General features: G+C 37.4%; 1 protein-coding gene across 3 annotated transcripts in view; it reads left to right on the top strand.

Annotated features, from left to right (window-relative positions):
- SLC66A2 (solute carrier family 66 member 2) overlaps nt 1-15043 on the top strand; it is a 169179-nt gene that overhangs the window by 7938 nt on the left and 146198 nt on the right. For all 3 annotated transcript variants that reach the window (XM_020986903.2, XM_020986901.2, XM_020986902.2), the window contains exon 3: nt 9747-9880. In XM_020986903.2, the coding sequence (XP_020842562.1) occupies nt 9747-9880 (134 nt within the window). The remainder of the gene's footprint in view (nt 1-9746; nt 9881-15043) is intronic.

Raw genomic sequence — 15043 nt, 5'->3', positions numbered from 1 at the left:
GGATCAAGTGGTTTTGGATGTTTTTTGTTTTTAATGATTAATTATGTTAACTGTTTTCTTGATGTTGAACTTTTACCTGTTCACTGTTCTTAGTCTCATCTAACAATGTTTATAAGCTTTTTCTTTAAAAATATTAGTTTAATTTTTTTAAACATTATTTATTTATTTTTTGCTTTTTGGTGAGGCAATCAGGATTAAATGACTTGCCCAGGATCACACAGCTAGTAAGTGTCAAATGTCTGAGGCCCGATTTGAGCTCAGGTCCTCCTGGCTCCAGGGCCAGTGCTCATCCACTGGGCCACATAGCTGCCCCTTTTTAAAAACATTGTCATTTAATGACAACCGTCTCTACTAACCTTTCCCTTATTTTTTTTTAAAAAAGGTAAAACTAAGCAAAATAGGTAGACTCATTGGCTATGTCTGACAATGTATGCTATACTCTGAACCCATGGTCCCCCATTTCTCTTCAGAAAGGGAATGGGGAGGGGGTGTGGTTCAGTTCTCTGGTGTTAACACTAGAGAAAGCATTGCTCTAAATTCTAATGTTTTTAGTGATTTCCCCCCCCCTTTATGTTATCAGTCATTTTGCATATTATTTCTTGTTTGTGATTACTTTGCTCTGCGTGAGGTCTAACAAATCATGCCAGGTTTTTCTGACTACTTGTCTTCTCTTCTCATAATAGTATTCCACTACTTCACATACCACAATTTGTATTTCCACTGTTTTGTTAACCCCAAAGTTTTTACCTTTCTTTTCCTAAACATTTTTTGGATATTCCTCTGTTTGTTTTTCCTTTAGCTTCTTAACATTTTCCTTTTTCTGGAGGTTTGCCTCTCAACTGTAGAAAATTGGCTAGCCACTGGGATGTACAGTAGAGAGTAGGGTTTAGGTAGATATCAAGTGAAATGAATTGAAAGGGAACTGGAGACTGTTTTGGTTCTTCTGGCTAGGGCCATGTGTAATCTTAGAGAATTGCTTCAGGACTTGAAGTTCTGTCTCCATTAAATAGCTATACCTTTTCTCACAGTTTGCTAGTGAAACATTCCCTAATGTCTTTTGCCTCAAATGCTATGACTCAGGAGCTCCAGACTGTGTTCTCCTGAAAATCTACTGATTTGACTTATTTACTTTGGCAGTGGGTCTTCCTCTTTGTCGTTTTTCAGAAGACTTTCAGTGACCATTTATTTTCCTTAAGTTTTGTTTATTTATGCTGCTGGTATGGATACCCTACATAGTTCCTCTCACCAAAATGAAATGGTTTCTGCCAGGGCTTGCTGGGAGGGAGAAGGGGGCAAGCAGGAGTCTGATTTATAATGCTAATTCTCCCTTGGCAGTTGTAGAAGTTATGTGACAACATCAAACTCCCAGATTTTCAGAGTTCTGTGTGGGTAGGATTCAGGTTAGTCAGATTGAGGATGTTGGCAAACATTCTTAGGTTGGTCAGATTGAGGATGCTGGCAAATTCAGTTAAGTGGTATTGCTAAAGCACATGTTTGATCATGCCAGCCTTCCTACCCTACTATGCTTAAAGAGTTCTACTGGTTCCCTTTTGCTTCTAGGTTAAAATACATATTCTTCTGTTTGGCTTTTAAAGCCCTTCACAATCTGGCTATAGCCTGTCATTCCAGGCTTCTTTACTTGGTGTTCTTCCTAAGCGTAAAATTGTATTACCTGTCAGTGTGTTTTTTTTTTCTCACAAACTGCCCCTCATGCCTGGAATTCATTCCCTCCTCCCTTTGCCTCTTAGCATCCCTAGCTTCAGACACTTCTGCTGGAGACCTTTTCTGATTTTCATGCCTTCCTCACCTTGACCAAATTACCTTGTGTTTGCTTTGTATATACTTTGTATTTATTTATGTGTTAAATGCTTTCTTCTCATATGGAATGTGAGCTGCTTGAGGATAGGGATTTTCTTGTTAGTAACAGACACAGGAGGTGCTTGATAAATGTTTGATTATCTGGAAACATTAGGTTAAGATGCCCTTCCCCCCACCCCCTTTTGGTTGCTAATTTTATTTTCCTTCTGACATTTTGGCTTTAGATTATTTTTTTTTTTTGCTTTTTGGTGAGGTGATCAGGGTTAGGTGACTTGCCCAAGGTCACACAGCTAGTAAATGTTATGTGTCTGAGGCTGGATTTGAACTCCTGACTCCAAGGCCAGAGCTCTATTCACTGCACCACCTAGCTGCCCCTAGATTTTTTTTTTTAATTAAAGAAACCTTCATCACACTGGGAACTTTTGCTTTTTTATTTTTTTTGATTCTTGTTCTAAGCTCCGTTTCTTTTGAGATCCTTTGCCTATGCTTTGAGAGTTTCTGGTTTTGTTTTGTTTTTAGTGTTGCCATTGCTCTATTATGATGGGAACTTTGAGGAAGTAGTCTCTTTTGACCAATCAGTCCTTCCTCTTCTCAAAAATCATAAACCAAAATTGTCTGACTTGATTATGAGTGCTTTTAAAATTGCTTTTTTTTTTCTTTTTGGTGAGGCAGTCGGGGTGAAGTGACTTGCCCAGGGTCATAAAGCTAGTAAGTGTTAAGTGTCTGAGGCTGGATTTGAACTCGGGTCCTCCTGACTCCAAGGCCAGAGCTCTATTCACTGCCCACCTAGCTGCCCCTTAAAATTGCTTTTTAATAAAAAGGTTTGCAGAATTCAGTTTTTAAAACATCCTGTAAGCTTTTAAGTAAATATATATCTAAATCTTACAGAATTTCGGCTTGTGTGATTTTTGGCTTATTTTAAATCTTGTCTTAGCTGTCTGCTGTAGTAATACTTTTTGTGTAATGTGTTTTAGGGAAGGGAGTTTTTTTGGCAGACTTTATCCTACCTATTGAATAGGTAGGATAATTCAGTTCAACAAATGTTTATTAAGCACCTTACCTATATATGGGCTTTGGGGATACAATAAAAAAACAAAATAGTCCCTACCCTCCAGGAGCTTACTTTCTTTTGGTGGTGAGTGGATGCCAAAATAATCACAGATAAGTCTATTATGATGCAATTTGAAGGTTTGTTGTGTAGAAGCTGAATCTTACCATCTTTTTTTAAATTAAAAAAAATTCTGAACTTAACAAATAAGATGAACATTTCCATAAATGTTGTGAACAGAGGAGGATCACATACGAAATTATGATTCTATTTTGTAGAGCTTGCTTTTCTTTTTAGGTATATATTTAATTCAGCATGTGATTTCACAGCTGTCATGCTTGTTTCTTATTCTTTCTAGCCTCTCTTTTTCTCCTCTCATTTTTTGAGGGAGCCCCTATCCTTTCTATTCCTTCTTCCAATTGAGGACGAGGGAAGAAAAGTAAAAACAGTATCCTAAGTATGCATAGTCAAAACAAATTTCCACATTGGTCATGTCTAAAAATCTATTCATTTTGCATTTTGAATCCATTACCACTCTGACAGGAAGTAGGGTATATGCTTCATCATCAATTCTCTGGAATCATAGCTGGTCATTTAATCAATTGGAGTCCTTAGGTATTCTTTTGGTTCTGCTCACTTCACTCATCAATTCACATATGTCTTCCTAGGTATCTCTGAGATAATCTGTATGATGCAATAATATTTCATTATGTTCACATGTCATAATTTTCTTAGCCATTCCCTATTAACCCTTTAGTTTTCAGTTTTTTGCCATAACACAAAAGAGCTACTATCAATATTTTTGGTCTTTTCCCTCTTTGATCTTTTTGGAGTCTCTTTTGAATTGTGGTACCGTTGGTACAAAAAGTAAACACATTTTAGTAACTTTTTTGGCATAGTTCCAAATAGAATGACTGGACCAATTCACAAATCCACCAAACAGTGCATTAGTTGGGTTCCCCCGCACCCCAGCTCCACCATTTGTCATTTTCCTTTTTTTGTCATCTTTGCTTATCTGATCGATCTGAGGTTGGACCTCAGAATTGCTGTAATTGTCATTTGAAACACTTTTCATATGGTTTTTGATAGCTTGGATTTCTTTCTTTGAAAATTGCCTATTCATGCTTTGATTAGTTATTATTGGAGAATGCTTGCCTCCTAATTAGATACTCTGGACTTACTAATTCTGACTGTATCTTTCTAATGAGAACTGGAGTGATTCTACTAATCTTGAGTTTTATAGATAAATGTGATTCTTTTTGATGAGGTATTGTAGAGAAAAGACAAAGTAAAAAGTTTCTGTAAGCGTGAAGTCTTCATTTGAACAGTTGGAGACTTGACATGTGTTTGAAAATTTTAAGAACTTTATGTATATTATGTATATTACATGTATATATTATGCATATTACATGATTTCTAAGTATGTTATGAAAGCAGTGTAATATCATGGAAAGATCACTGAACTTTTAAGTTAGAAGACATGCTGTTGAGTCCTGTCTTTGCTCTTTTCTAGCAGAAAAATTTTGGACATGCAACTTAACTGAATCTCTTAAAACAGTTGTAATATTTGAACTACCTGCCTTAAAATGTTCTGTGAAGGTCAGATAGAATTAGTGTAGTCAAATACTTTGTAGCGGCTATATTAATCTAAGCTTTTCTTTCATGTTATTTCTTTTTTAAGTGTTGGAAGGGACTTTAGGATTCATTTCTAATTCCCTCTTACAGATGAGGAAACTTGAAGCCCATAGAGTTTTGTGACTTGCCCAAAGATTGATTTATTACTTTTTTGTCATGTGGGTGTTGTAGTGGGTAGAAACTTAGAAACCAGGAATACCTACCTGATTCAGCTCTTTCACACATATTGGCTGTGTGACTCGGGGCAAGTTACTTAACCTGTCAGGGCTCTAGGCAACTCTAAGGCTAAGCTGCAGAGGAAGTGTTGACTTGCATTGGTATGGGAAATTTCCTCTCCACCCCAAGTTGCTCAAATCAATGAAATCACAGGTCTCCTTGATGTGTGATTATGTTGCTTGTAAACATCTAAGTACATTTTAGAGTGACTTTCTAAACTTTGTCTTTTTCTCTATTTTTTGAAAAGCTGTTACTTTTGTTACTTTTATTTTCACTTTAACAAATTTATAGTGGAAACCTTTTTGATATGGTCATAGTTCCACTTCAGTGAAAAGCAGAAGATATTTTTTCTAGGTGGACAGCATGATGTAATAGAAACTATTCTGAGAATCAGGTATTTAAAGTTTTAATTTTGTTTTCACAATTGACTAGCAGGCATTTTACTTTACTGAATTTCCCCATCTGTAAAATGAATGAGTTAGACTAACTGATCTCTTAGTTCTCTTTCCAGCCTTGAAATTCTATTTCTCTCAAATTCTGACTAATTGGAATTCCATAGCCCAGTGATATCATTTTTGACCTAATATTTATTCTCATTTTCTAAGGTGGCAGATAAATCACTAGACATTGAGGAATAGCATCAATTGATCAGATTTTTATTAAGTCAGTCAATACTTAACAAGCATTAACTACTTACTCTACATCAGACACTATGCTAAGTACTGGGGATGTAAAGAAAGACCAAAAAACCAGTTCCTGCTCTCAAGGAGCTTACAGTTCAGGGAAACAATATGCAAACAGCTGTGTAGAAACAGGATATATACAGGGTAAATTGGAAATAATCTCAGAGGGAATGTACTTAGATTAAGGAGGGCTGGGGAAGGCTTTTTGTTCAAGACAGGACTGGTTGAGACTTGAAGGAAACCACATCTGTATTGTCCAATTTGGGGAGTGGCAAGGAGGCCAGAGCCATTGGATCAAAGAGTACATATGAGAGGATTGGAAAATTAGGAAAAGTCCAGGTTATAGAGGCCTTTAAAAGCCAAACAGGAGAATTTATATTAAGGCTTTGTACTTGGTCCTCAATACTGTATTAGGCACTTTGAAGATTACCAAAGAATCATAAGACGTGAACCCTACAAGGAGCTTTTAATCTGGTTAGGGGAAGACAGTACCACCACACGACACCATTATTTCAGTTGAAGCATTTATTCTGTATTAGTTGCCAGGGATACAAAGACAAAATTTAGATTCTGTTAGAGTAGGAAACAAATAAGCACTGAATGTATGAATGATTATGAATACAAGGGAATCTAAGGAGATGGAATTTATTTGGGATGAATTTAAGACTTAAAGTAAGGTTCAAGGAATGGACTTCACAAGTATAAAATGGAGAAGGCATGGTTCGGCAGCCGTTTGTCTGAAAAGGATGTGGAAATCTTAGTGTACAAACTTAGTGTGTGTCAGCGTTATTGTATGTGTGATGAGAACCAAAAATGCCCACTTGAATTGCATTAAGAGAAGCATACTTTCTAGGAATCAAGAGGTGATAGTCTTCCTGTACTCTGCTCAGGACAGGTAAATCTAGAGTTTTGTGTTTAGTTCTGGGCACTATAATGTAGGGAAGGATATGAAAAAGCTGAAAAGTGTTGAAAAGCACCTGGATAATGAAAGGCCTTGATATCATGCCATGTGGGTACTGATTGAAGAAATTGGGGATATCTGGCTTGGAGGAGAGAAGATTTACTGAGGACATACATGATAGTTGTCTTAGGGGTTAGATTTGTTCTGTTTAGCATCAGAAAATAAATCTAGAGGTCCTGGTTGGAAGTTGTGAAGAAGAAACTTGATTTGATGTAAAGAAAAAAGTTCTCACAATTCAAATTATCTTAAAGTGAAATGTGCTCAGAAGGTAGTGAGCTCTCCTTCTTAGGAGACCTTCAAATAAAAACTGAACAATTACTTGTTAGTTATTTATAGAGAGAAGGGATGGATTGTAAATGACCTCTGAGTTGTCTTCCAACTCAATAGTTCTATGAAGTTCAGAGGAGAGAAATATTGGAGTAGGCTGAATTAATTTAGAGAGCTACACTTGAACTGTACTGTAAAGATGGTAAAACCGTAGAGGACATATCTGTTTTACCTGTCCTCGAATCAGGTGGGCCATCTAGATTTCTTAATTCAATTACAAGAGAGGCGGCCTGGTTAGTGGATAGTAGCTGGCCTCAGAGTCAGAGTTTAAGTCTACCCTGTGACTGGCTTTGTGACTCTAGACAATCTGTCTTAACCTGTTGGTTCCCTGGTGCAATTCTCTAAGACTGTATGTTGCAGGAAAGACAGCTGACTGCTCTGATAGAGGGAGTTCTAAATCTAATAAGTGTGGTTTAATTCATTAACAAACATTTATTGGTGACTTTTCATGTTCAGAGCACTGTGTTAGTGCCAAAGTGGGGGGGAGGGGATACATGTTAAGGTAAGATATGGGCACTGGCCTCCTGGAGTTGACAGGTTGGTGTCATTTTGATAGTAGAATGCCCAAAGTGAGCAGTGATGACCTTTTGATTCACGTGACAATTTGTACCTCTCTAATTGTATTTCTTTCCTACCGTATATTATGGCTATCTGTGTTTGGGTCATTCTTTTACTAGATGAGAAGCTCCTTGAAGGGACTGTCTTCATCCACGCTTTGCATCTCCTCTAGTGCCAAATGCAGTTCTCTGAAAGAGAGTAGGAACTTGATAAATTTTGAATGAATGTATGTTTGTCTGATAGTCACTTTCTCTTGCTCTTTCCGTTCGTGTTTTATGGAGTTCTGAACAGGTGCCATTGCTTGGCAGCCTTACCAATTGTCTGTATTGTTCAAGCTGGAGGCAGCTGTTCATAAAGTGATTTTCCTGTGTGTGTAATTCATAGGAAACAAGACTACAGGAGTTTGGGACTCCTGGCCTTGTCAGTCAGAAGAGACTTCTCTATTTTGAGTATCCAGTTGCATCCCTTTCTGTTAGATAGAAGGGGATCTTGACAGAGGATAGAAATTGTGGAAGGGCAGATGACTCAGGCAGGAGAATTAGGGTCCAAGTCCTAACTGCCATTTACTGTATGACCTTGGACAAATCATCTTACATTTCTGAAGCTCTGTTTTCTTATGGAAGAATTGGACTGGATGATTTCTAAAATCCCTTCCGGTTCAGAGATTCCATGACTTTTCTAAGCAAAAGTAGGTACAGTACAGGGTGCTGGGTCTGGAGCCCATAAGACCCGAGTTCAAATCCGGTTTCAGACACTTGCTAACTAAATGACCCTGGGGCAAGTCACAACCTGTTTGTCTTAATTCTACTGGAGAAGGAAATGGCAAACCACTCCAGTATCTTTACCAAGAAAACTCCATGGACAGTAGTGTCCATGGGGTCATGAAGAGTCGGACACAACTGAATGAAAACACCACAGTAACAACAACCAACAACAACACTATATCAAAGAGTTTAGTGTGTGTCATAAGTCATGCCTGACACTGGATTGTGGACAGTACAAAACTAGCTATTTAGATATATAAACTCTGTGTGTGTATCAGTCATTCAACAAGCATTTACAAAGTGTTTACTATGTTCTGGCACTGGAGGCAGAAAGACAAAAAGCAAAAACAGTCCCTACTCTTTGGGAGCTTGTATTTTTATAGGGGAGACAACATGTATACATAAAGGTACATATAAAATACATGCAGACAAGGTGGAAGTAGCAGGGAAGGCACTAACATCTGGGGGAGCTGAGAAAGACCTTTTCCAGAAGGTGGCATTTAAGCTGAGTCTTGAAGGAAACTTCGGATCCTCAGAGGGAAAGGATTCCAGGAATGGGGGGAGGGAGGGGTAGCCAGGGCAATGGCAAGGAGCAAGGAGAATAGAAAACATTGTGTTCAGAAAGTTAGCAAGGAAGCCAGGAGAGTCATATGGAAGAATACTGGAAAGAGAGAAAGTGGCCAGGTTGTGAAGAGCTTTATATACTCAGACCTACAGTTCATAGGTGAGTTGTCATGGATCAGTAAAGAAAGTAGTATTTTTTTTCCCCTTCCTCGCTTATTTAAATGGAAACAGATATGAAGGAACATAAGGCATTTAATAATAACAATAGCTGGCATTTATATTCCATTTTAAAGTTTGCAAAGTGCTTTATTTTTTTGAACTTTACAAAAACCCTGTTAGGTAGATCCTAGAGGTATCATTATTTCCATTTTACACATGATCAAATTGAGGCCTAGATAGTTTAGGTGATTTGCCTATGGTCACACAGCTAGTAAGAGTAAAAGAAATGATTGTAACTTAGGTCTTATAGACACCAGGCCCAGAACTCTTACCCACTCTGGCATGATGTAACGTAAAGAGAACTAGAGTTAGAGTAAGTTGAAATCATGGTTTTGCTACTACCTGTGTGACCTGGGACAAGTCATTTAACCTTGTAATCCCCTGCCACTGTTCCCTCTTATGTAAAAGGGTGAAATTGAGTCGAATGATATGAGGATTTTTCTCATCTTTAAACCCAGGTTCCAAGTAAATCCACTTCTAAGGCAAATGTAATATTTTGTTCTTAGGTAGAGCTTCTTAACCCAAGGTTCACAGACACCCAAAGGAGGTTGGTAGATAGGATTCTGGGAGATGGGGAGGGAGGGGGGGTGTTTGTGAACTTAGATGGAGGAAAAATGCATCTTTATTTTCACTAACTTCTAACTGAAATTTAGCATTTCTTCAATTATAATGTAAGCAAATTAGAAATAGTAGTCTGAGGAGGATATAGGTTTTTCCCCAGACCCTCAGAAGGCTCCATGACACAAAAAGGGTTAAAAAAAAAAGCCCCTGCTCTAAGATAAATAAGTGTTCTTACATTTTTTCTTACTATTAAAAAAGCCTGTGCATCACTGGTGGTGGCTGTCATGAGTACTGTTGTTAATGAAGAAGTTTGGAAATAGTGGAGGGTAAAAGGGGAGAAAAGCATTGCCTTGGACTTGATGCCTTCTGATGTATTTTCTTTATCTCCCTAGGTTTGGAAGGCATTTTGAATCTCCTCTTCTGTGGCAAAGCATTGTTATGATCTTTACTATGTTACTGATGTTGAAACTCTGTACTGAAGTTCGAGTGACAAATGAGCTGAATTTAAAACGTCGTTCCTTTGCAGGTTGGTGATTAATAACTAGTTATTGTATTTATATACAAGAATCATCCTAAATTAGCATATAAAACATGCCTCATTGTCATCCGGATTACATAAGAGCTGTTATATGTCTTCATACTCCTTATGATCACCTGCAATTGATGCTAGAAGGCTAATTTCCAATCACTAACTTAAAAAGTAGGTTGAATATTGGCTAAAGCTAACATCTCTTCAAAGCACAATTATGTCCAAATTCTGGGAAGTTCAGCATGACATGTAGCACTAACTGTAACCTTTGTTTCATTGCAAATTCAGGACTAGAAGAGGGAATGTATTACTTTTCTACTGTTTTCTGGGCAGGCTTCTAGGTCAGCAAAGGTTGTTGACCAGGCAGACTAAGGAATGATGACTTAATATCTCACTAACCTCAAGTGGAACTTTTAAATAAAGTACTTCATTGAAATCTTACCATTGTTCTCGTGATGACTGTTTAGCTTCTGTAAATACAGTCTGATTTTCTGCTTGTAGGTTAATGTATTCTGTGTATACAGGCAAATTCATGGTTAAATTGGAGCTAGGGCTAGCCATTTATTTATTTTTTTGGACTATGGTTTTACACATAGCAGGAGCACCTGGTAAGAATCTTCCTTTACCAAAGTGTATTGGCACCTGTTCTGCAAACTTATTATAGGAGCAGGGGTTCTTAATCTTGTGTCTGTGAACTTGTTTTAAAAAATATTTTGATATCTATACTTTAGTGTGACTGGTTTCCATAATCTACATATTATATGCATTTTTTAAAACATTAGGCTTCATCAGACTGCCAGAAGGGTACATGATACACAAAAAATTTAAGAACCTCTGTTTTAAAGAGAGCTTGGGGTATGAGAGGTTAATTGACTTGCCTAGGGTCCTATAGGCAGCATGTGTGTCAGAAGCTGGATTTTAACTTGGGTCTTCCTAACTACAAGGCTTCAGGGCTAGTTACAGGTTTTAAAATTTTAACTTTAGCAAATTATTGCTACTGTTGTAATCTTGTAAGTGGAAGGCACTTCTATTTTTCTGTATGAGAAATCTTGGCTTCTCCTGTGGAGTTACTAAAAAGTCTAGGCTGGCTTTTCTGACACTTGTAGACTACTGTCTTTATTGATCCCTTCTATGTTTTTGCCATGATCTGAGATTTTTTTCTCATACGATATGGATCTTAGGTTTTAGATGTCTTCGGTAGTAAGCCAACTCTTCATCTAGTGTATTCCTTCTCCTACAGATTTGAGCTATATGAAGCATTTATCAGTTTGGAATTGTCTGGGGTGACCTTCTGCCTGGCTGTCTCTTAATTTCTATTCCTGACATTCCTGGTCTCTTCAGTAGACCTCACTCTTTACTTTTTTTCTTTCTTTCCATGCTTCTGTTTTTCAATTAAGAGAAATCTTTGGTCAGCCTAAGCTGACACAGTTTTAGTGGAAGATGGGTTAGATACTTTCTGAATTCAGTGTCCTTAGAACTATTAATGATGGTAATGATTGTCATTATTTCCCTGTAATGTTTTCTTCTGGCTTCCAGTAAGCAGCCTCTTTTTTTTTTAAATAGTGATTTTTGTTTAAAGTTATACAAGATGAAAATAAGGTCAGCCTTATCATGTCACATTTCTATGAAGCAAGCAAGGATATTAATAAAGGGTGGATGAAGCTTATAATCTTTCAAGTGACTTATGCTTTTAAATCTTTGCCTTGATAATTTTGATTTTCCTCATGGGCTTCCATTCTCCCCCCATCTTTTTTTTTTCCATTTCAACCTGTTCCATGACCTTTGTGGACTTTGCCCAGGATCCACTAGGTTCTCAGCCAGAAGTCATGTAACTGCCTGAAATATGATCAGGTTGTCCATTAGCAGGGCACAGGGGAGCTTCTCCCCTTGTATTAGTCATCACCATGGAAAATAACACAAAAGCCTTAGTTCTGTTTTTACCCAATGATACGATTTAAATTGTTTGCTGTTCATGTTGCACACTGTCTGAAATGATTAGAAACAGGCTCTCATTACCTTTATCTGAAACAGCGTCCATGGTTTAATTGTTTAAAAAAAAAAGTGAGGTAACCAAAGAAGCAGGTTTCTGAAACTAAATAGAATGTAGCAAAATTGACTACAAAATAGCTATAGAATACAACCACAAAATGTAGCAAATGTAGCAAAATATCTTTACTGAACTGCTTGAATGCTGCAGGAGAGCCTTAGCCCCAAGTGTTGATTGCCCCTTGTACACTTGTTTGAAACTTGGCATGTTTTTCAGCTAGCTGCTTCTAGGCAACAAAGCTAGACATGAAAGAAGGGAGAGGAGATGACTTGATGTTTGTAAAGTGGTGTGTCTTCTTTCTCGTTTTCTCTTAGCAGAAGAGATTGTTGAAAAAAATATGTAACAAGAAATAAGGTGATTGTCTATACCAAACTTAATTTTTATCACTCACTTGCTGCTTCAGAAATACTTCTATAAAGAAGAGGTGTGGTGTTTTGATTCAAAACAAAAACTAACATTGTTGATTTATCTTTGTTGACAGGTGTACTGTCAAATACTGATCTAGATATATTCAGGACTGCTGTGACAGATATAAGTCACTCAATCATAAGCAGCTATAACAGTCATGGAATATTTTGACCCATGAACTTTTTGTTACTTGGATGAATTAATACGAAATTTGGTATTAACTCCTAAACTTATTTCTGTTCAGAAATTTTGATGTATTAAAGATCATAGGGAAAACATGTTGAGCTCTCCAATTTTGAGTCCAAATTAAATCAACTATCTCTTGAGTGTCTACTTTGTAAAAGAAAGACACATAGCTCATAGTAGATTCCAGAGAGAAATAGAAATGTGTCTTGTTTTTAGCTCCATGTGTCAATATGGAAAAATGGGCAACAATTCAGAGGGAAACACTTTATTTTAAAGTGACCACAATGCAGCTTGATTTTAGGCTAGCCTTTTGTAACCTGATGCGTCCTCTTAAGTACTGAGTCAGGTGGACTCATCAGCATCAGTTTGCCCCTCATGTATTTCTGCTTCTCTTCTGAAAAGCTTGCCATCTCCTCAGCCCATCATCCACCTTCTACCTGGATGAACCACAGAAGAATGGCTTGTCCAAAGCCTGAAAGGTGAAGAAGCTCTTTTAAACTGAATGCAAGCATGGGAACAATTTGTGAGGAAGCTGCTGGGATTTCCATAGGAAAGTTATTCTTTTTTTTTAAACCTTTTTTAAAATTGATTATGTTTTTTGTATACTTCCACAAGTTTTTGAGTTCCCAGTTTTCACCCCATCTCACCCCTCCCCCACCCCAAGATGAATATCCCTTCCCCTAGTCTGTCCTCTATTCTGTCTCTTCCCCCCCCTTCTCTTATCCCCTTCCCCTTCTATTTTCCTGTAGGGCAGGATAGACTTCTGTACCCCATTTCCTGTATTTCTTATTTCCTAGTAACATGTGAAAACATTTTTTTAAACATATGTTTTTAAAACTTTAGGTTTCAGATTTCCTCTCTTCCTCTCTCCCCACCTACCTTCACTGAAAAGGCAAGCAACTCCATATAGGTTGTACATGTGCAGTTATGCAAAACACGTCCATAGTAGACATGTTGTAAAAAACTAACTCTATTTCCCTTAATCCTATCCTGCCCTCCCATTTATTCTATTCTTTCATTTGACCCTGTCCCTCCTCAGAAGTATTTACTTCTGATTACACCCTTTCCCAATCTGCCTTCCTCTCTATCATCCCCCTGCTCTCTTGTCCCCTTCTCCCCTGAATCTATGCCTCCACTTTGCTGCTATAATTCCATTTATTAGTCTTAATTTCATAATGTTTTTAACCCAGTTTTCACACCTTTGGTTCAGAATGGCATGTCTCTCCAGCAATTTAAGTGCCTGATACAAAGTCCAAAGTGTAAAGTCCTCCTTTTTTTCCTCTTGCTGCTGCTACTCCTATTGGCTGTTCTTTTTTTTCTTTTTCTTTTTCCTTTTTTTTTTAAACAAAGCTGCTTCTCCCCCTGTTTTCCTGTAGGGTAAGACAGATTTCCATACCCATTTGAATGTGTATGTTATTCCTTCCTGAAACCAAATCCTGTGAGAATAAGATTCACTCATTCCCTCTTACCTTCCCCTGTTTCCCCTCCACTGTAAGAGACTTTTCTGTTTTTTTTGTGAAAATAATTTACCCCATTCTACCTCTCCCTTTCTTCTTCTCCAAGTATAATCCTCCCTCATCCCTTAATTTTATTCTCCAGATAAGACCCCTTAATCTTCAACCCACCCTGTGCCCTCTACCTATCTATATATACATACATATAATTTTTTTCCTCCCACTACCCTAATACTGACACAGGACTCATGAGTTACAAATATCATCTTTCCATGCAGGAATGTAAACAGTTCAATCTTAATAAGTCTTTTATGATTTCTCTTTCCTGCTTACCTCTTCATGTTCCACTTCAGTCCTGTATTTGAAAGTCAAATTTTCTATTCAGCTCTGGTCTTTTCATCAAGAATGCTTGAAAGTCCTCTATTTCACTGAATGACGATTTTTTCCCCTGAAGGATTATACTCAGTTTTGCTGGGTAGGTGATTCTTGGTTGTAATCCTATCTCCTTTGCCCTCCGGAATATTATATTCCATGCCCTGCGGTCCTTTAATGTAGAAGCTGCTAAATCTTGTGTTATCCTGATTGTGTTTCCACAGTACTTGAATTGTTTCTTTCTGGCTGCTTGTAATATTTTCTCCTTACCTGGGAACTCTGGAATTTGGCTATAATATTCCTAGGAGTTTTCCTTTGGGGATCTCTTTCAGGAGATTCTTTCAGTTTCTATTTTGCCCTCTGGTTCTAAAATATCAGGGCAGTTTTCCTTGATAATGTCTTGAAAGATGATGTCTAGGCTCTTTTTTTGATCATGGCTTTCAGATAATTTTTAAATCCCTCTCTCCTGGATCTATTTTCCAGGTCAGTTGTTTTTCCAATGAGATATTTCACATGGTTTTCTAATTTTTCATTCTTTTGGATTTGTTTTACAGTGTCTTGATTTCTCGTAAAGTCACTACTTCCAATTGCTCTATTCTAATTTTTAAGGAAGTATTTTCTTCAGTAATCTTTTGGACTTCCTTTTCCATTTGGCCAATTTTTCTTTTTAGGGCATTTTTCTCCTCATTGGCT

Source organism: Phascolarctos cinereus, unplaced genomic scaffold, assembly GCF_003287225.1.
Source record: "Phascolarctos cinereus isolate Bilbo 61053 unplaced genomic scaffold, phaCin_HiC Scaffold_4;HRSCAF=312, whole genome shotgun sequence".
NCBI classification, from domain to species: Eukaryota; Metazoa; Chordata; class Mammalia; order Diprotodontia; family Phascolarctidae; genus Phascolarctos; species Phascolarctos cinereus.
This window is presented reverse-complemented; position numbering and strand designations above follow the sequence as displayed.